General features: G+C 45.7%; 1 protein-coding gene across 3 annotated transcripts in view; it reads right to left on the bottom strand.

Annotated features, from left to right (window-relative positions):
• GALNT17 (polypeptide N-acetylgalactosaminyltransferase 17) overlaps positions 1 to 22,364 on the bottom strand; it is a 438,022-nt gene that overhangs the window by 103,502 nt on the left and 312,156 nt on the right. For all 3 annotated transcript variants that reach the window (XM_072837560.1, XM_072837561.1, XM_072837562.1), the window contains one exon: positions 8,141 to 8,258. In XM_072837560.1, the coding sequence (XP_072693661.1) occupies positions 8,141 to 8,258 (118 nt within the window). The remainder of the gene's footprint in view (positions 1 to 8,140; positions 8,259 to 22,364) is intronic.

Raw genomic sequence — 22,364 nt, 5'->3', positions numbered from 1 at the left:
GAAAGAAATTGGACTTCTATCTTAACACCACTCTCACAAAAACTAACTCAAAATGTATTAAAGACTTAAATGGAAGATGTGGAACCATGAAACTTCTAGAAGAAAACGGAAAAAGAGCTCTTTTGACAAGGGTATTGGCAATGATTTCTTGGATATGACACATAAAGCATGAGCAACATCACAGATAATAAGCAAATGGCACTATATCAAACTAAAAAGCCTCTGCACAGTAAAATAAGTAATCAACAAAGTGAAGAGACAACTTATGGAATGGGAAAAATATTTGCAAACTCTGTATCTGATAAGGGGCTAATATCCAAATTTATAAATAACTCATACAACTCAAAGGAAAAAATCAGTAATTGGGAAAAAAGATCTGAATAGATATTTTTTCAAGGAAGACATATGAAAAGTCAACAGGTATATGAAGTGATGATCAACATCACTAGTCATCAGGGAAATGCAAATCAAACCACAATGAGCTATGACTTCATGCCTATTAGAATGGCCATCATCAAAAAGACAAGAAAAGGACCCCTTCTACAATGTTGATAAGAATGTAAATCAGTGCACTCAGTATGGAAAAGTATGGAAGATCCTCAAAAAAATTAAGAATAGAACTACCATATGATCCAGAAATTCCACTCTGAGGAATGTATCCAAGTGAAATAAGAATGCTACCTTCAAGAGATATATGCACCTCCATGTTTATAGCAGCACTATTTATAATAGTCAAGACATGGAAACAACCTAAGTATTCATTAACAGAAAAATGAATTACAAATCGTTATATATGTATATCAATTGATTTGTCAATAATGAAATATTATTCAGCCATAAAAAAACGAGGAAATCTGCCATTTGTGATAATATGGATGGACCTTGACAGTATATGCTAATGACATAAGTCAAAAAGAGAGAGACAAATACTACATGATCTCACTTATATGCAAAATTTAAAAACAAACTCTTAGAAAAAGAGATCAGATCTGTAGTTACCAGAGGCAGGGGATGGAGGAAGGGGAAAAGGTGCAAACTTCCAATTATAAGACAATTATGTACTAAGGATATAACGTACAGCATGATGAGTATAGTCAACACTGTTCTAGGATTTATATGAAAGTTAAAAGCATAAATCCTAAGAGTTCTCATCATAAGGAATTTTTTTCTGCTTTTTTATTTTTATTGTACCCATATGAGATGCTAACTAACTGCAGTAATCATGTCACAAAATATGTAATTCAAACCAACATGCTGTACCACTTAAACTCATACAGTGATGTATGTCAATTATATATCAATAAAATAAACTAATAAAAAATACAACACAAAGATCTACCCTCTTAGGGGATGCTGAAGGATGCAATGCAGTATTAACCACAGGCATCATGCGGTACTGGGGATCTATAGGATTTACTCATCTTGCATAACTAAAACTGCCTGGAATAGTCTTACTCCCACACTCCACACCCACACCTTCTTTGCCTATTTAAATTCACCTTATTTTTAAAGTCTTAAACATCATCCCCTTAGGGAGGCTCTTCCCAACTCCCTAGCCTAAGTTATACTCCCTTGCTAGGGATTCCCTTGCTAGCATCCTCCTAGCCTGTCTCTTCATACTGATCACACTGCTAGTTATTAGATGAATGGTTTTCCTGCCTGACCATAAATTTTATGGAAGTAGAAACCAGGTCAGTCACTGGTGCCCCCAGTGAAATCCGGCTAGAGCAGGGCGGGCAGTCAACACACCTCCTTTCTGTTCACAAGTGTTCCATTGAACTGTTGGCCACCTATAATATATTCATCTAGATTAAAGGCCAGTGCATGAAACCCCAAGGCCAACCCTATCCCTAGCTGACCAGGAGCTTCACTCTGAATTTTATTACAGATATACTCTAATCCTGTACAAGGAAGCGATTCACACAGCCAGGTATGACCAGTGCCAGCAGGGAAGGGAGAACCAAAGACTCATACAATCTAAGGAGTGGGAACACCAAACAGAGCTGGTGGTCTGGTCTCCCCCCAGGAGTGACCATTATCCAAATCACAACATTCACTAGATGTAGCAGACTTGGGCCCAAGAGTTCCAAATGGAAGATAAAAGTCACAAGAGGCTTCTGGACATCAAGGGTTCTGAATGTCAAGGGTCTTGGAGAGGGCAGGGGGATTTCTGATGGTTAAGAGGGGTGCTGGGATGATGAGTCCCAAATGAATGGAGGAGTGGCTGGGGTGGGGATCATGGCACCAGTCAGAGCTGTGTCATGTTCCTGTTTGAACTAAGACATCCATCTTCTTTTTTTTTTTTAAAGATTTATTTATTTATGATAGACAGAGAGAGAGAGACAGAGAGAGAGAGAGAGAGAGAGGCAGAGACACAGGAGAAAGGAGAAGCAGGCTCCATGCAGGGAGCCCGATGTGGGACTCGATCCCGGGACTCCAGGATCGTGCTCCGGGCCAAAGGCAGGCACTAAACCGCTGAGCCACCCAGGGATTCCCCCCTTTTTAAAAAAAGATTTATTTATTCCTGAGACACACACACACACACACACACACACACACACACACACACACACAGAGAGGCAGAGACACAGGCAGAGGGAGAAGCAGGCCCCATGCAGGGAGCCCGATGTGGGGCTGGATCCCAGCACTCCAGGATCATGCCCTGGACCAAAGGCAGGCATTAAACTGCTGAGCCACCCAGGGATCTCCGACATCCATCTTCTTCTGCCCTCAGTCATCAGCACTCCCAGGCCTCAGATTTTCAGACTCAAACTGGGACTGTATGTATACCAGGCCCCACCCCCGATACTCAGGCCTTCAGAGTTGGACCAAACTACACCATCAGCTTGAAAGAGACAAGAGATAAGGTGGGAAGAAAAACTGTGAGCAAGAGACCAGTGTGAGTGGAACACCTTTGGGGGTCTGGGGTTTTGGCCACTCCAGACAGCCTATAATTTCCAAATGACCCTTTGAAGGGGGCAGTCCTTCAAATCTGCTGCTGTCGTTACCCTAACTGGCTCAGGAACCATGAAGACCAGCACCTGTGGGTAACCCTGCAGGTCTTCGGAGTCTTGAACTCAAGTGGACTGGGCTGGGCCAGATGGCAGGGATGCTACCCTTGGGCCCACTTGGGTCATGAGAATGGCATCCCAATCCCTTAGGAAAATGACATGGCCCCAGAGACACCATGCACCATGCAGCCAGCAGCTGTGGCAGCCAAATCAGACTCTGCTGTTTAAGAACATCACTATCACTCTGAGCAAACTAAAATACACATATCCTCTGCCTATTGCTCACCATGACGTGAGTCTGATTCTTAGCCATGACTGTTGCTGAGCCTCCTGTAAAGGCTTCACCAGGGGGAAGCCCCTGGGGCTCCATCACCCCTGTGCCTTCCCATACCCTCTAGTTTACTGACCTGCATCATGAATCACTGGTTCACAAATACTTACCAAAATGTACACACACACACAGTCCTTGGGGTCCTGATCAAGCAAAGATACTTTCTGAGAGTCTGAGGATCTGGTACAGTCCTTCTCTTGTCCTTCTTTGGGAATGGCTGCCCAACAGGATTCAGTAGACTTGTGTGCCACTCTTTTTTATAAGGCTTCAGAATAAGATAGTGCCTCTTCTTCCCAGAGAAGTCTGATATATTAGGGAAATCTGAGGCCATCTGATTTTACACCACTTAAAAGTAATCTATCTGGTCTTCTGTCCTTGGAGATTTTTTTCTCTCTTACCATTTAGACATGTTACAATAATATGCCTTGTTAATAGTTTCTGATTAATGTTACTCAGTACAAGATGATATCTTTCATTTCTTTTTTTTTTTTTTTTGATATCTTTCATTTCTAATCTCATTTATTTTCTGGGTCCTAAAAAGATTTTTTTCCCTTTCCTGTATCAATTGCTTTGGTCACAGGCAAGCTGCCTTTCACCTAAACAACAGCCCAAGAATCAACCCTGCTGGTGTTTTTTTCTCCTGAACCATAGTAGGACTTTGTACTTTTATTCTTGTGATACATCTACCCTTCCTGAGGATGGAAATCAAAAGTAATAAAAAATGTCAAAGAAGAGTCAGAAAGATTGCAGATGGACCTATTTCTTGGTGAAAAAAATCACAAAGGAAGTGTTCTCATATCAAAACTTTCCTACTTAACTAAAGCATAAGATTCTGTGTCATTTCTCTTTTTTTAAAAGATTATATTTGTTTATTTTTATTTTTAAAATATTTTATTTATTTATTCATGAGAGACGTAAAGAGAGAGGCAGAGACATAGGCAGAGGGAGAGCCCGATGCAGGACTCAACTCCAGGACCCTGGGATCACGCCCTGAGCCAAAGGCAGACGCTCAACAACTGAGCCACCCAGGAGTCCTTAAAGATTGTATTTATTTATTTGAGAAGACAATGAGTAGAGCAGAGCAAGAGAAAGAGCATGAACAAGGCAGGGGGCAGAGGGAAAGGGGGTAGCAGAGTCTCCAGTGAGCAGGAAGCCCGACACAAGACTGGATCCCAGGACCCTGAGATTATGACCTGAGCCAAAGGCAGATGCTTAACTGACTGAGCGACCCTGGCGCCCCAATTTTGTGTCATTTCTTGTAGGTTCGTTTCTATAACTGTATATGTGTGTGTGTCTTTGTGTGTATATCAAACAAAGCTCTGATTTTTTTTTCAAGCAATAGGAATGGCTTTCTTAACAATGTATTTACTATTCCACGTAATTTGTGTTCTGAGCAGCATAACATAGCACAGAATGAAAGATAATGAATATAGTTTGTAAAACAGATTACTTCATGTAATCAGAAACCCCATAGTTGCTTGGTCCAAACACCTGCCCGGTACCTTCACGGGCTGGTACCCAAGAGGGCCCAGGCCGTGCAGGATGGGGGGAGGAGGAACGTCTCCCTGTGGGGCTGCGGTGGCTGTGAGGGCCACCAAGAAGAAGGCCTTGAAAGATGTGGATCCTCATCTGAGCTCCTTTCTGAGGAAAGGTAGGCATTTGCCAAGAAGCGGGCTAGGTCACGGTGTGGAACAGAATCACCGGGGAAGCTTGTTAAAATACAGGTTTGCTGAAATGCACCCCAGAGCATCGGATTCAGCAGGAATGAAGTGGGGCCCGAGAATCCGCATGTGTAATAAGCTCCCTGATGAAGTCAGTGCTGCTGGTCGGGGACCACACCGTGTGAACCAAAGAACAGTGCGTGTATACGGCAGCTACAGGGACCCTCGATGCAGGCTGTGGCCTTGAAGACCCCATAGCACTCACCTCTTGCTTTAAGCCCTGACAGAAAACCAAGGCTTCTCCAGAGTTGGCTGATAACTCACAGGACCACATGATCAATGGGAAATAAGGCACGAACAGTCCCACGTCTCCAGTGGGACACTGGATATACCTGAGTATACAGTAAGAGGCAGGTAATCGCACTGGAGGGTGGCATCTGTGCCCTAATCCATGTGAAGCTTTCAAAAGGCGTGCAGAGAGCAGCCAGGAGCTGGACTGAAGTACAGCTAAGGCTGGGAGCCGGCTCCGTGGACTGTTCACTCCAGCCTGTTCACAAGGAGCAGTGGAGTAGAACTCACCGGCCCCTGAGCTGGTGCGACCCAGGCTTTGGTGTGCTGGCTGTGCTTCAAGGTGGAAACGGCCAAGCCCCCTGCCCCCTTCATGGGTGGGGCCAGCCACACAGCACTGTCACTATCATCACCACTGAGCCTGGGGGGCAGAGCACCCCCCACAGACCTTTGCAAGGTCCAAGTTGGTGCAAAGCAAATGCTTTTCCAAGTGTGGGTAGTCCAAAAGAGTCTTCCCCAGTCGTAGCACTGAATTCTGCTGTCGCAGCCTGTGTTCCCCAGAATGCAGTGGGCAATGGCAATCAAATCTGGGCATCCCCCCCTGTCCCCATAATCCCTCTACCTGTGTCCCTAGCTCCACAGGGGCAGTGCTCCACCCACCATCTGGTTCTCCCCTCTGTTGGCGACATCTTACTCTTCATGGACTTCCTTCTAGCAGCATATAGAGACATCCAAATCTCTCTTATCTCAAAAATAAAAATAAAAAGCTTAACTCTTTCAATGTAGGGCTTCTATCAGCTCGTTTCTTTCACAGATAGGTACCTGGAACAAGTCATCACAGACTCCTAACAGACCTTCATCCCGGCCTTAATCTAACAGGCTCCTACTGAGCCACATGCCGAGCATGGTTCTAATGCTTGGGACACAAAGGTGAGCCCAACAAAGATCTGGGTCCCATAAAGCTTGTAATCTAGTGAGGGCAAGGTAGAGAAAAACAATACTCATAATAAATAAGTTCTAGGGCATGCCAGAGGTCAATGAGAACTCAAAAAAAAAGGGGGGGGGGCAGCAGAACAGCACAAAGAGAAATGAGAAGGGCCGGAGGAAGGTTAGAGGTCTAAGTTATAGGCCCAGTTCAACATGCTGGGCCCAGATCTTTTTCTTCAGTTAAACTCCAAATGGATGAATGACAAGTATATTCACTATAATCACTTATTCATGGGCTTTTTAATTTCAGGGCTTTACAAAGAAATCCTATACAAATTCCATCGAGGAAAGAACCCAGCCTGACATGGAAAGCACAGGAAGAGACTGCAATCCTCAAAAGGGAGTGATTTCAGGAGGCAGGGAAAGTCCTCACCATCCCCTTTCAGTCCTGCAGCCCAGAAGGACATGACATCATGAGGGCACGCCGCCTTTCATTCCACCAAGGGTGTTGAAGGGTAGATGTGGGGCTGATGGGAGGTACTGAGCAGTTAGGGATAAACAAGAGAGATCAGATGTAAAAAGCAGGCTTTGACTGGGGTGGGCGATCCGTCCCAGTGTCTGCCCAGTAGAACGAAAGTGAGTGTGGTAGAGGGATGCAAAAGAAATTCAGTAAATGTTAAACCTTACAATTGTTTTCTGAGCTGTTTCCAACAAGCCTGCTTCCCAGGGGCTCAGGTATGCAAAGGTTCGGGACAAAGGGCAGTGGGCACAGAGGCCCCAGCTGGGGGTGCCCCCACTACCTCCTCTGTGGCATGGATGAAGACATGGAGTCAAGTGGTCACCGTGTCCTCAAGGAGCACCCACCCCAGCTCCTGGCTGGGGTTCGTTTATCTTAACTCTAAAACAAAGAGGTTGGAATGCATCAATGTGGCCAACTTGCATTTTTTCTACACTGGAATTCATTTTTTTTTTTCAAACAAAATCTTAAGCAAAACACAGTACAACTGACCCCTGAACAACACGGGAGTTTAGGGCACTGACCACCTGCGTGCAGTTAAAACTCCATAAATAAACCCTTGACTCTCCAGAAACTTAACTACTCATAGCCCACTGCTGACCAGAAGCCTTACTGATACCTTCAACAGCAGATTAACACGTATGTTGTGTGTTATGTGTATTATATCCTGTATTTTCATGATAAAGGAAGCTAGAGGAAAAATTGTAATTAAAAAGACCATAAGGCAGAGAAATACATTTACAATATTATACTGTATTTATCGAAAAAGTCTGCATATAAGGGAACCCGTGCAGTTCAAGCTTGTGTTAAACGTCAACTGTATATAACAAGATACCTAACAGTGAGGCTGATCTGGGCTGGGTCCAGCAAGAGGCCCATTCTGCATCTTATCATTCCTCTCCCCCCCACCCTCCTTAGAAACATTTCTAAGGAAAGGAAAAGAAAGGTCCCACAGAACATGGTCCCCCTCTCTTCTGGCATATTCTGGCATCTGATGGTTCTCTGGTGCACATGAATTGTCAAAATGCATGAGATAGAAGTACTCATTGAGGAGATCATCTAATTTTAAGAAAAACTTAACGGAAGAATTAAAACTGGATGGAAGCGGGAACCAAACTCTCTGGTCATGTCTAAATTGGGTCACCAAAGCATGAAACACATTGTTCAATCTTTGGAGAAAGGAAAGCCCAGGGGAACCCCCCCCCCCCACCAAAGAGGGTACAACCCTGCTGGCACATCCTCAAGAGCGAGGCTGGGTGAATGCCTCTGCCATTTACCAGCCAAAGAAGCTTTAAATACACATTCAGGGTGACCAACAGCTCTGCTCACAAACATAAATAAACCATGGGGGAAACCATAAATAAACCATAAATAAACCATCCCATGGGGGATGCCACGCACAAACCTTGATTCCAAGTTCGATATTTTCTCCCCCATACACATCCATTCCAGGGTCGAGAAGACCGATTTCACCAAAAAACTTCCTGTTGACCACAAAGGAGCAGCCAATCATGGCTGGAGTCCTGCGGGAGAGAGAAAGAAGTTACAGTCAGCTGACAGGTGTATTGTTCGGCCGAGAGAAAGAAGGAAATCCTACCATTTGCAACAGGAGAGCCTTGCAGGTGTTGGGCTAAGTGAGATAAGTCAGACAGAGAAAGGAAAATATTCTATGTTCTCACTTATATATGGAATCTAAAAAGGTTGAACTCATAGAAGCAGAGTAGAATGGTGGTTAGTTAGAAGGGGGAATTGGGGAGATGCTGGTCAAAAGGCTCTACACTTGGAGTTTGAAGATGAATACATTCTGGAGATTGAGGGCACAGCGCTGTGATTATAGTCAAGAATACCTGCACCACGTACTATGAGACTAGATCTCAAATGTTTTCACTACAAAGTGAAAGATAATTATGTGACGTGAAGGAGACACAGGCTAATGCTATGGTGGTGATCATACTGCCATATATCAATGTATCAAGTCAACGTGTTGTACACCTAACCCAATGTTACATGTCAATTAAATCTTAATTTTTTAAAAAAAGGGAGAAGCTAAAGCCACTAAGGTGATAGTACCAGAAGTCCCTCTGCAGGCAATGTCACAACAGGTGTTGGATTTCACTCTGGCAAATCAAGAAACTTCCCTGAAGTCCTCAATTCTCATACTACCTCTCTCCCTAAAGCTCTGTTTTAGCTTCAGACCAATTAGGATACCCAAAGCATCCAGTGGCAACCCGGCTTCTGGGAAGCTTACACAGGATGTTCTCACACACACGGGGTCTGCAAACATAGCAACGGTTCCTGTGGCAGCTCTGGCAACAGCTGCGTGACAAGATGAGAACCCCTGGGCAATAGCAGAGAAGCTCAGAGGTAAGGACCAAGAGGGAGAAGACTTATCCAGGAGACCATCGGTGCCAGGGGAGACCACCTCAGCCCGCTGAGAAGGGTGCCCAGTAGGAAATATGAAAAGTATCGGCAGGGTGGCCTATGACCATAAAGTCTGGAAACAAAGATTTGCACTTTTTTTTAAGATTTTATTTATTTATTCATGAGAGAGACACACACACACAGAGAGAGAGAGAGAGAGAGAGAGAGAGAGAGAGAGGCAGAGACACAGGCAGAGGGAGAAGCAGGCTCCATGCAGGGAGCCCGACGTGGGACTGGATCCTGGGTCTCCAGGATCACGTCTTGGGCTAAAGGCGGCGCTATACCGCTGAGCCACCTGAGCTGCCCCTGCACTTTATTTTTTAATATATTTATCTCCTTGATGATTTCTTCTAGAGTGGGCTGTAGGCATAAGCTGGCTCAATGCAAATCAGAGGCAAAAACCATCTGAAGCAAAGCATCAAGGATGTATGTGCAGAAGTGATGGAAATATGGTATTAATCCACCACGTTCACTGCAATTCCACAGGAAGCACAAAAGCATGCATTTCTAGTGAGGGACAGCTCACTGTGCTCTCCAGAAAAGACTCTGTGGAGGACCAGGCAAAAGCCAGGCTGCCACAAGCCACAAACACTGTTAATGCTTTCCAGAGGAAAAGAGACAGGAAGGCCAGTGAAACTCCCCTGGGGCCACCAGGAAGCTGTTCTTTAGGTGAAATTTTCTTGAGCTGAACCATACACCTCAATGTCAGAGGCTCATTTGCTCTTGACCTTGAGCTTGAGTTTCACCTGAAGGTCCAGATTTCTTTTTTTTTTTTTTTTTTTTTTTTTAAGGTCCAGATTTCTGATTCCATGGAACACCTCTTGGTACCCGTGTGGTAGGGCAGCAGAGAGGCACACTGGAAAAATCAGTGCTCAGAGTTCATCAGGGTAGTTTGAACGTTGGTGTTGCCACTGAGAACCATACTTGGGTGATGTTAATGGAATGCTCAGGATCCCAGGTAAGTCCCTACAGAGTATTGCTTTGTAAAGAGATGCAACGTGCACAGAGGAGGGACCCGATGAATACCGCTCCTCTGCCCTCTCATCATGAGGCTCATCTGCAATGATTTCTCCAGAAATCATGTGAGCCCATCCCCGACCCCCAGGCTGAGTTAACTGAGCCAGGAATGAGTACCAAACTCAAACTGGGTCAACCGAATCATGTTTTTCCTAAAACTCTGAGTTGGGATTAGGGGGATGCTGGAAGTAAGAACCACATGGTCTCATTCATCTTCAGGACTCAGGGCACCATTTTGGGGCACCTGCACTGGTCCCCGTGTACACGTGTGATTGTGCAGAGGAAGGAAGCAGATGAACGGAGGGGAATGAGGCCTTGGCGAGAGACTGCCTGGTGGCTTTGGCCTCCCATCAGCTGACAAGCCCAGCTCTGTTCTCTGCCCCTGGGTCATGCGAGAGGTCCCCCGAGTCCTTGGGCTCTATCTCCTTGACTCACACTGTGAATAGGTTTCTGTTTTTCGCCACCCAGCAGTGATGAGAACACATGTTATCTTCTCCTAGTTATGATCATGGGAGTGAGAAAGGATGTGTTATCACGCAGCCAGGAGAGCAAACTGCAGCGAAGAGTCATTCTGGGGGAGCTAAGCACCGAGGTCCACCCAAGTGATAGAGAAATGCCAGCTTCTTGGGCATGGGCGGTGCAGGGATCTGTAGAGGACCGGGAACAGAAGGCAGCAGCAGAACACCTCAGTTTCCTTGAGGGCATGCTGAGCGCATCAAGAAATTCTGGTAAGCTAGAACCATCTCCCCAAAGCCTACGCTTAGCATCCAGCAATTCCCAACATTACCATACGCACATGACTAAGATCCTGCCCCGAAATGCTGTACTTTCTAGTGCCTCCAGGGCAAGCAAGGCTGCTGAAATCAGATGGCACTGTCAGGCAACAAGCACTCTCGATGGGCTGGCTTTGGATGAAGGGTGCTTCTCCTGCACCACCCACCTGCACTACCATCGCCAGGATGGCTTTTAGAAAATGCAGAGCCCTGAGTGTGACCCAGAATCATGGAAACAGGTCTCCAGAGATGGGACGCAGGAGCTTGGGTCTGTTGCAACAGCTCCGTCCTGCCGAGCCATCTGTCCCTCCACCGGTCAGGTCCCCGAGGGCAGAGAAGTTATCCCCCTGGCTTCGTGTTGGTTCCCAGGAGCTAGTGCCTCCCTCGCTGGCACAGAGCCGGCAGCCGTCGGCTGCTGCTGAACAAAGGAATAAATAGAACAGGTGACTGTCCCTGCGGGGCTGGGCTCTGTGAGGTCTCAGGGACACACCAGCTGAACTGGACCGGAACCCAGGGACAGCAAGGAAGCGTGCTGTAGCTAGGGCTGACCAGGAGGGGTGAGGAATGGAGGAGGAGGGGAGGGAGGACGAGGAGGACATGGAGGAGGGTTGAAGAGGAAGGGGGGACGGGCTTCAAAGCAGGAAACTTGGACTGTTGAGGAGTGTAGACAGGCTGCTTTTACTTCCAGCTCCCTCTTCGACTGCCCTTCGGGAAACATCTTTCCCTGTCAAGCAGCGTGATATTTAGTATAACCGGCTTCATCTGAATACTTTTCACCTGCAGTGGCGAGGAGAGAAGAATTCACAGTAGGATTTGCCCTGGGTCCCCTCTCTGCCAGCCACAGCTCTGGTCAGCATGTTCAACCAGGTGCCCTACCATGAGCCCTAGGAAGCCTCACGACAGGACTGAGAGGTCCTCAAGGGTCTCCTCATTGAAAGAAGGCCAGCTGGCACCAGGGCCCATGGGAGACCCCGTAGAGCAGGCCTCAGGGCACAACCAGGGCAGGCCCTCAGAAGCTGAAGGTGAAGGGTGGGTGGCTGGTCCTGAGGAGATGGAGACGTGGAACAGACACGTGACCCTTACTGTCGGGGCTGGCCTGTGAAAAGGTGCCCTAAAGGCCACAGGGGGAAAAACCTGCCACGGTGTCAAGAGGAGGAACACAGCATTCCACATCTTGGCTCTCTAGTGAGGTGGCACCAGACAGGGACAGTGGAAGAGGGAGGCTGGGACCAGCCTGGAGATCAGCCCCCAGGAGGTGGCCTTGCTGCTGTCACTAGGGAGGCCAAGGCTCCCACGCTACAGGAGCAGGGCTCCGAGACCTGCCACACCGTGCTGGGAGGGGTTCAGGGCTCCCAGCAGGTGGATTCTGCGGAACTGGGGAACGTGGAGACTGAAGAATGAAACACGTGTCCCCACCCACGGCTAGGGCCAGCCAGCATTTCTCGTGAGGTCAGTGGGACAACTGCTCTGAATTCTGGAACTCTCCAATGAGACTGCTGATGAGCAGCTGTCTTTCTGCACAGGGAGGAGTGGGTGTCCAGCAGAACACCATCTCCCAGCCCCAACCTGGGAGCCGCCACGCTGCGGGCAGGGCTGGCCAGACACCATCCTTGGCCAAGCTTGCTCCCCCCCAGTCTCCCTGCCACCCGTGCAGGGGTGCCCGCCCCGGCTGATGGTGCTGCGGGATCCTGGGACATGCGCCTACTGCCTTGCTCCCCAGACTCAGCTGCAGCTACCACCATCAGTGCAAACATTTCAGTTCGAAATCATTCAAAAACGATAATCATATTAAGGGATCTGCCAAAGTCTAATAGCTCTATTACAGAGGAGAAGAACAGAAATTAAAAATAATCACTTTTATTGTTGCTGTTGCGCAGAATATATGCAACATGTGCAATGGTTCCAGCCGGGAGGCAGAGGAGGAAGGGAGGCTTTCCACCCCCAGCTGAAACCTTCTCGATGGCCCTGCTTCCTCCTCTTGTAGGTGCCGAAGGGCCCCTCTGGGTTCTAAGTGTCCCCTCCAAGACCCCTCACTGGCTCCCCGTTCTCTCCCCACTTAAGGACAGGATCTTCCTTAGCTTTGCTGTCCTACTCACCACCTGCTCAGCCGTACACCTCCCGGCTTCCACGGCCTGGCCGCTCTGGCCATTCGTCATTCAGAAAGTGTGTCCCAGTTTATGGCTGTACCCCCTCCTCAGAAGCATCCTCCCCAAGACCACCTCCGTCTATGCAAGTCCTACCCACCCTTGCAAATGCATTTCTTTCTGAAAAACATTAATCTTCTATGTCACACACACACACACAAAAGGAATCCCTACCTTAGAGAAAATACACCTTACAAAAACAAGGAAACAAAAATCCTGGCTCTCTGACCAAGCAGCCTCAATTCTAATGACCACCCCCAGCTTTCCGGCTCGCCTCCTTGAGCGCTGCGGCCCTACCGTCTTTCTGTCCCACTGGCCCTGCAGACCCCTCTCTAGCCAGCCTAAAGCCACATCAGCAAGCTTCATGGTCCCCTGGAGCCATCCCCCTTTGCTGTACTCAGCTGGCAAAGCCCTAGTGCTGAGGGATGCAATCCTCTCCTGCTACACACCTGAGCACACAGTGGGATGCAGGTGGAGAAGCACACAACCACATGGGCTGGGCTTGTTTTAAATCCAGGCTGTGAGCGTCCAGTGGGGCCCTGTGCTGCCCTGGGTTCCTGCTCCTGGGCCGGAGTTACTTCTCCCTCACCCACCTAGAAGGTTCTGCTACATCTCCTTTCTCACTCTCAACTGACTGCCTTGCTTCCTACTTCTCTAGAAAGGCAGCAAACCAAAGAGAATGTCCCTGCCTCCCACATCTACTCACTGAGGGCTGTCACCTGCTTTCCTTACCTTTGTTATAATTGAACTCTTGGCTCAACTGAACTCGTGCTCTTAGCCGAGGCCAACCCCTCCACTTGTTCTCTCCTGTTACTCAGGACCTCGCTCCAGCAATCCCCCCTCCCCTAATACACCTGTATCAAATGTCTTTTCTTGTACTCTGTATTCTTGATGCTTTGGCATCTAGGGCCTTGTGCATGGGGGAGAGACTCCCCCTCTTAGGGCCAGCCAATTCTTTTTTTTATTATTAACAATAAATTTATTTTTTATTGGTGTTCAATTTGCCAACATACAGAATAACACCCAGTGCTCATCCTGTCAAGTGCCCCCCTCAGTGCCCGTCACCCATTCACCCCCACTCCACGTCCTCCTCCCCTTCCACCACCTCTAGTTCGTTTCCCAGAGTTAGGAGTCTTCATGTTCTGTCTCCCTTTCTGATATTTCCTACCCATTTCTTCTCCCTTCCCGTCTATTCCCTTTCACTATTATTTATATTCCCCAAATGAATGAGAACATATAAAGTTTGTCCTTCTCCGATTGACTTATTTCACTCAGCATAATACCCTCCAGTTCCATCCACGTTGAAGCAAATGGTGGGTATTTGTCATTTCTAATGGCTGAGTAATATTCCATTGTACACATAGACGACATCTTCTTTATCCATTCATCTTTTGATGGACACTGAGGCTTCTTCCACAGTTTGGCTATCGTGGCCATTGCTGCTATAAACATCGGGGTGCAGGTGTCCCGGCGTTTCATTGCATCTGTATCTTTGGGGTAAATCCCCAACAGTGCAATTGCTGGGTCGTAGGGCAGGTCTATTTTTAACTTCTTGAGGAGCCTCCACACAGTTTTCCAGAGTGGCTGCACCAGTTCACATTCCCACCAACAGTGCAGGAGGGTTCCCTTTTCTCCGCATCCTCTCCAACATTTGTTGTTTCCTGCCTTGTGAATTTTCCCCATTCTCACTGGTGTGAGGTGGTATCTCATTGTGGTTTCGATTTGTATTTCCCTGATGGCAAGTGATGCAGAGCATTTTCTCATATGCATGTTGGCCATGTCTATGTCTTCCTCTGTGAGATTTCTCTTCATGTCTTTTGCCCATTTCATGATTGGATTGTTTGTTTCTTTGGTGTTGAGTTTAATAAGTTCTTTATAGATCTTGAAAACTAGCCCTTTATCTGATACGTCATTTGCAAATATCTTCTCCCATTCTGTAGGTTGTCTTTTAGTTTTGTTGACTGTATCCTTTGCTGTGCAAAAGCTTCTTATCTGGATGAAGTCCCAATAGTTCATTTTTAATTTTGTTTCTTTTGCCTTGGTGGATGTATCTTGCAAGAAGTTACTGTGGCTGAGTTCAAAAAGGGTGTTGCCTGTGTTCTCCTCTAGGATTTTGATGGAATCTTGTCTCACATTTAGATCTTTCATCCATTTTGAGTTTATCTTTGTGTATGGTGAAAGAGAGTGGTCTAGTTTCATTCTTCTGCATGTGGATGTCCAATTTTCCCAGCACCATTTGTTGAAGAGACTTTTTCCCAGTGGATAGTCTTTCCTCCTTTGTCGAGTATTAGTTGGCCATACAGTTGAGGGTCCACTTCTGGATTCTTTATTGTGTTCCATTGATCTATGTGTCTGTTTTTGTGCCAGTACCACACTGTCTTGATGACCACAGCTTTGTAGTACAACCTGAAATCTGGCATTGTGATGCCCCCAGCTATGGTTTTCTTTTTTAAAATTCCCCTGGCTATTCAGGGTCTTTTCTGATTCCACACCAATCCTAAAATAATTTGTTCTAACTCTCCGAAGAAAGTCCATGGTATTTTGATAGGGATTGCATTAAACGTGTAAATTGCCCTGGGTAACATTGACATTTTCACAATATTAATTCTGCCAATCCATGAGCATGGAATATTTTTCCATCTCTTTGTGTCTTCCTCAATTTCTTTCAGAAGTGTTCTATAGTTTTTAGGGTAAGATATATAAACCATTAGCCAACCTTATTAAAAAGAAGAGAGAGAAGACTCAAATTAATAAAATCATGAATGAGAAATGAGAGATCACTACCAACACCAAGGAAATATAAATGATTTTAAAAACATATTATGAACAGCTATACGCCAATAAATTAGGCAATCTAGAAGAAATGGACGCATTCCTGGAAAGCCACAAATTCCAAAACTGGAACAGGAAGAAATAGAAAACCTGAACAGGCCAATAACCAGGGAGGAAATTGAAGCAGTCATCAAAAACCTCCCGAGACACAAAAGTCCAGGGCCAGATGGCTTCCCAGGGGAATTCTATCAAACATTTAAAGAAGAAACCATACCTATTCTCCTAAAGCTGTTTGGAAAGATAGAAAGAGATGGAGTACTTCCAAATTCGTTCTATGAGGCCAGCATCACCTTAATTCCAAAACCAGACAAAGACCCCACCAAAACAGAGAATTATAGACCAATCTCCCTGATGAACATGGATGCAAAAATTCTCAACAAGATACTAGCCAATAGGATACAACAATATATTAAGAAGATTATTCACCATGACCAAGTAGGATTTATCCCCGGGATGCAAGGCTGGTTCAACACTCATAAAACAATCAATGTGATTCATCATATCAGCAAGAGAAAAACCAAGAACCATATGATCCTCTCAATAGATGCAGAGAAAGCATTTTACAAAATACAGCATCCATTCCTGATCAAAACTCTTCAGAGTGTAGGGATAGAGGGAACATTCCTCAACATCTTAAAAGCCATCTATGAAAAGCCCACAGCAAATATCATTCTCAATGGGGAAGCACTAGGAGCCTTTCCCCGAAGATTAGGAACAAGACACGGATGTCCACTCTCACCACTGCTATTCAACATAGTACTGGAAGTCCTAGCCTCAGCAATCAGACAACAAAAAGAAATAAAAGGTATTCAAATTGGCAAAGAAGTCAAACTCTCCCTCTTTGCCGATGACATGATACTCTACATAGAAAACCCAAAAGCCTCCACCCCAAGATTGCTAGAACTCATACAGCAATTCGGTAGCGTGGCAGGATACAAAATCAATGCCGAGAAGTCAGTGGCATTTCTATACACTAACAATGAGACTGAAGAAAGAGAAATTAAGGAGTCAATCCCATTTACAATTGCACCCAAAAGCATAAGATACCTAGGAATAAACATAACCAAGGAGGTAAAGGATCTATACCCTAAAAACTACAGAACACTTGAAAGAAATTGAGGAAGACAGCCAATTCTTAGAGACAGCAGAAGACCCGCTGGGGAGCATGCCTTTCCTATGGAAACTAACCAACCCAAAGCCCACACTTGTAGCCATTATCTGGCTCCTATGCTCCAGGAGGCAGTATCTCCCTGCCCCATCATCCCAGGGCCAGGAAACATTTGACTGGAGGCAGCCCTTATAACCCAGAGCTTGCCAAAATTATTCCAACTAGCCGATCCTAAGTCTGATCAGCTGCCTATCCTGCCTTGCCTATTCCTTCTTGTAAAAAACCACAGTAGCCGGTGCTTTCCCTTCACTCCTCCTGCCTCCTGACTGACCCAAGTGCTTCCTCATATGACCCTGCACGGCATGGCATGCATCCTTCTGGGAGCTGTAACAAACTATCTTTTCAATGGTTTGGACCTCTTGATCTGTTGTCCTCATCGTGCCTCAAAAAGAAAAGATCCTAGGTACCTTTAGGAATAATATTGTACATTATTGGCCTGCCTCCTGGGCTGGATTATTCCTAGTAGCTACAAATCCCCTTCTCCACCCATTTCCCTTAGAGCCACCCCTCCTCTCCTCATTTTACATTTCCCCTGACAGCAAAACCCCTTTAAAGCACTTCTATACCTGTGCCACCAATTCCTCTCTCCGGTTCCCTCTCAAACCCACTTGATCAGGCTTTCACCCTCACTGCTCCACTGCAGGTGCATTTGTTAAGATCAGAAATAACTCTTCCTAAATGAAATCCCCAATGCTCAGACCTCATCATGTGTGTCCTTCCAGCTGCATCTGACCCAGCAGCTCATTCCCTTTCCTTGGAAGCAGGATCTCCACTGGGCATCCAGGGCACCACACATACCTGGCTGTCTTCCTGGATGCTCCTAACAATCTTCTTCATTGATTCTTCCTTTTCTCTCTGGTGTTCAAGGCCAGAGGACTCCAGGACAGAACCCTTGGATCTCTTCTCCATTTATATTCACTCCTTGGTGGTCTTGTTTGCTCTCGGGGCTTTCAACATTTATATTCTAATAGCTTACAAATTTACACTCTAGTCTGAATTGTTCTTCTGGACTCCAGACTTGGCATATCCAATTGTCTATTCAACATCTCCTGTGTCTATGAGATCTTTCTAACGTGGCCAAAATGAGATTTTTTAACCTTCTTCCCACTCAAATCTGCCTCCCACACAGTCCTTCCTACTTAGATAATGTCAATTCCATTTTTCCAAAATATTGAGATAAAAACCCTAGTGCTGGCCTCAGTGCCAAACTGTCAGAAAATCCTTAGGCTCTACCTTAAGACACACCTTGGATCTGATGACCTCTTGCCACCTTCGCTGCCACCATCTAGGGCAGGCCATCATCATCATATTACCTGCATAACCACAGTGGCCTTTAACTGGCTTCTGCTTCCACCTTTGCTCACCTTCTGTAAACTCTCAACGCAGCATCCAAAATGATCTACTAAAATATAAATCAGATCAGGCTATGCCTCTGCTGGAAACCCTCCAATGATTCCCCATTTCCTTCAAAGCAAAAGCCAGGGTCTCACAATAGCCCACCAGACTCCATCTAGAGAGTCTGTTTTCCTGGGGCTTCTCTGACCTCCCTTCTTGCCCTCTGTGCTCCAGCTACACCCCTAGCTATACACTCAAAATAAAGAAAAGCAGGTGTTCCCATATCAACCTGTACATACACATTCATAGCAACATCATTCACAATAGCCAAAAGGTGGAAACAACCCAAACATCCATCAATGGATGAATGGATAAACAAAATATAGTGTATATACGCAATGGAATATTATTGAGCCATAACAAGGAATAAAATACTAATATATACTATAACACAGATGAACCTCAAAAGCATTATGCTGAGTGACAAATGCCAAACACAAAGAGTCCCAGATTATATGATTCCATTTATGTGAAATATCCAGAATAGGCAAATCCATAGAGATAGAAAGCAGCTTAGTAGTTTTTAGGGACAGTGGGGAAGGGGTAGCAGGGAGTGACTGCTTAGTGGGTACAGGGTTTCCATTTGGAGTGATAAAAATGTTCCGAAAGGAGAAAGGGGTGATGGCTGCACAACATTGTGAATGTGTTTAATGCCATCGAGTTGTACACTTAAGATGGTTAAGTGTGCATAAATTTTATATGTATTTTGCCACCATAAAAATATGGAGCTGATAATAACAATCCTCAAGCTTGCTTTGATTGTTATGTTACATTATAAATATGAGCCTCAAATTTCCAATTGCCATCAGACCAAAGAGATGGGAGAGCAGAGGGGTGGTTCTATCTCCATTCTTACTCTCTGTTCATGGAGACAGTCTTTTTAGCACTCTGGAAAGAAGGTCCCAAAATATTTAAAGTTTTAGGCTAAACACCATATTTTCAATCTGGGATAAATGATAGTATCATGTTGAGCACCACGGTCCTCAATCTAGAATGGGAGGAAACACATGGCCCCTGGGTTCAGGGAAGACACACTCATCTAAACATCCTGCTAGGTGGTCATCCAACCATCGGTGACTCAGTCTCTTTATCCATAAACTGGGCATGAAACTGCCCTGATGACCCTAGTAGGATTGTGGTAATATTCTGAGAAGATAATGAAAACAGATGTGCTCTGTGCTTAATACATGTGAATTATTACAGAGAAATTTAAAAGAACAGTAGAAGGATGATGGACAGACAGGGGGGATTTAGGCAAGGGGGCAGAAACTGGTAAGGAAGTGTCCCAACAAATGGTGTCACTCCAGGAAACATTTCAGAGGAGGTGACCTGCATTCCAGGAGGTAAGGGAAATGAGAAAGTCTGGTAGGGCATGGCACAGGAGTATCATGTTTGAGTTAAGTACTAGGGCAGGTGTGTGAAAACACCCCAGGGAAGAGAGTGGAACAGTCAGAATGGCCCCAAGAGAAATGTCTGCCCAGCCTGCAATGTCCAGCCCATGCTGAGGCCATCTCTCACCTCCACAACTAAGTGCAAAGTCTATGCCTCTGCATGGGGAGTCCAAGAGAATGTGTGTGCAATCCCACCTCCATGGCTCCTAGCACCTTAACCATCATGTGATGGCAGACTTTCCATCCTGAATGCCTTAACATAAACTGTGGAAAGGGGATCAGAGTAGGGGTCATGTGTGTTCACTCATTCACTCATTCGTTCATCTGGTCAACAGGCATGGTAAGGCAATGGAGGATACCTTTGTTAGGCTTAGTCCCAAGGACTTGAGGAGATAAAAGCACACGTGATTCCGTCTTAGCAAACAAACACTATTTTTTGTTGTTGTTTCTTAGTAAACATGTTTTCTGGTTGACCCTTGTTATTACTGGTTAGCAAGGCCATTGGAGTGGGAAGAGCAGTGGTAGAGGGGAAGGAAGATGCTAGAAAATGGAGACTCTGCTGATCTGTGTCCTGTGTACCAGGTGGTGTGCTGTCTTCAGAAGGAAACCCTCAGTGGGAGGGGTCTTTCCTCTGCCCCTAATTCTCCTGATTTTCAGTGTCTGCTCCTACCAGGGTGTGTGTATTTCACTATGTGGCTAGTTGTCTTGATCACCACGGAGGGTACTGGGGCTGAGGTGTCTGCCCCTTGCTTTGCCCTGCCTGCCTAATACCTCCTGCTGCTTTCAAAGGTCCCTGCTGTCTCCTGTCCCTGTCTCTGGTGGCCATGTTTCCAAATTCATGTGAGGCTGATGATCCATGAGTCAGGGGTCCAGGGCTCATATTTATTTGAGAGAGATAAAGAGAGAGAAAGAGAAAGAGAGAGAGCAGGGGGACAGTCAGAGTGACAGAGAGAGGGACTGTCATGTAGACTCTCCACAGAGCCTGGAGGCCCAACATGGTGCTCAACCCCACAACCCCAATATCATGACCTGAGCTAAAATCAAGAACCAGACACCTGACTGAGCCACCTAGGCGCCTCTACTGAGCTTTCTAATGCTAAGAACTCATTTGTAGGAAAAGTATATAAAACTCTACAACATTACTGCAGATATCCTTGAGTTTCTACAAATCCCGTTCCCAGGGTACAACCTGAACTGGGTATTTTGGTGGTATTGTCAACTTCTTCAGCAATAAGCATCTTGTTTACCCAAAATGTACTTATTTCACTGCATTTGTTACAATAATATATGCAATGAGCATGTTTACACCATTTCCTAATACTCAGAAAGGGTGTCTCATGTGGATGTCACCCTTCTTTAGTCATCCTGTGGCACAGACACTGATGTGCTAAAGTGCCCAAAAGACAGAGCAGGAATGGGAGAGGAGAACTGGGGAGGAGGGGCACAGGGCGGATGTATCCAGTGCTATGTTAGGACAATTCATAGTTATCCCTAATCCTCAAAGCAGCTCTCCTTGGTAGATACTATAGCCCGATTTTCCAGTGGAAGAATCTGAGATTAGAGGTGAGGTGAACTGGCCAAGGGCAGACAAATGCAAGTAAGTGCAGACCCAGGAGCAACCTGGTGGTGTCTGACCCCACAGCCTCCCAGGTATCCTGCTGCCTCCTAAACAAGATCATCAAAAACAGGCAGCAACTAAGAGCTCTCACACTGGGTGGAATAAGTGGTCCCGCTTTGAAGATTTCTGGGAACTTGCAGCTGCTAAACACTAAAAATACAATTTGGGGGAAGGAGTTGGCTGGCTTGCATCGAATTCTCAACTGGCACAGTACAGTGATTTAATACTCAGAGTTCCATTTGCCTCTGCTATACATATAAATACCAAAAGGGTAAGTACCGCTGCCTTTTTAAAAATCAAATGTTGTATCCAGCACACAAATATCTCACAAGAAAATAGGACCCAAAGGCCAGTGCTTCGTCTGTTAAATGGAGGTAGCACATTCCCCTTCATTGCTTAAGAGATAATTCACGCTGAAACAACAACTTCTTCCAGATTGGGAAGTGAACTGTCTGGGTATTAAGAGCCTTTCCTTGTGGAGGATAAAGGAAATGCTCATCTCTCCGGAGTGTGATTTTTCACAGATGCAGAAAATGCGAGTGGGGATTGAAGTTGCCAGTCTCAAACGCATTTCCTTGGCTGGCTGATTTTGCCTGGGCTTGTTTTATTAAAACAAAGACCATATCAAAATTCTCTAGTAAGATGTTCTCTACAAGTAATCTTCTCAGCATAACACTTTTGCTCCTTGCTAATCATATTTTCTGTAGGCTTTGGGAATTGATTTGCAAATAATCCATTGAAGACAATTTTTGTAAAAGCACAAAGTTTCTCAAGAAGTGTTAACACATTAAGCCATTATCAGCCATCAACACTTCATATATATGTATATTTAAGCATCTGGTTAGCTGTCTTATGAGATGTAACATAGGT

The sequence above is a fragment of the Canis lupus genome, chromosome 8 (assembly GCF_048164855.1).
Source record: "Canis lupus baileyi chromosome 8, mCanLup2.hap1, whole genome shotgun sequence".
NCBI lineage: Eukaryota > Metazoa > Chordata > Mammalia > Carnivora > Canidae > Canis > Canis lupus.
Note: the sequence above shows the minus strand (reverse complement) of the source record. Positions and strands in the feature narration are given on the sequence as shown.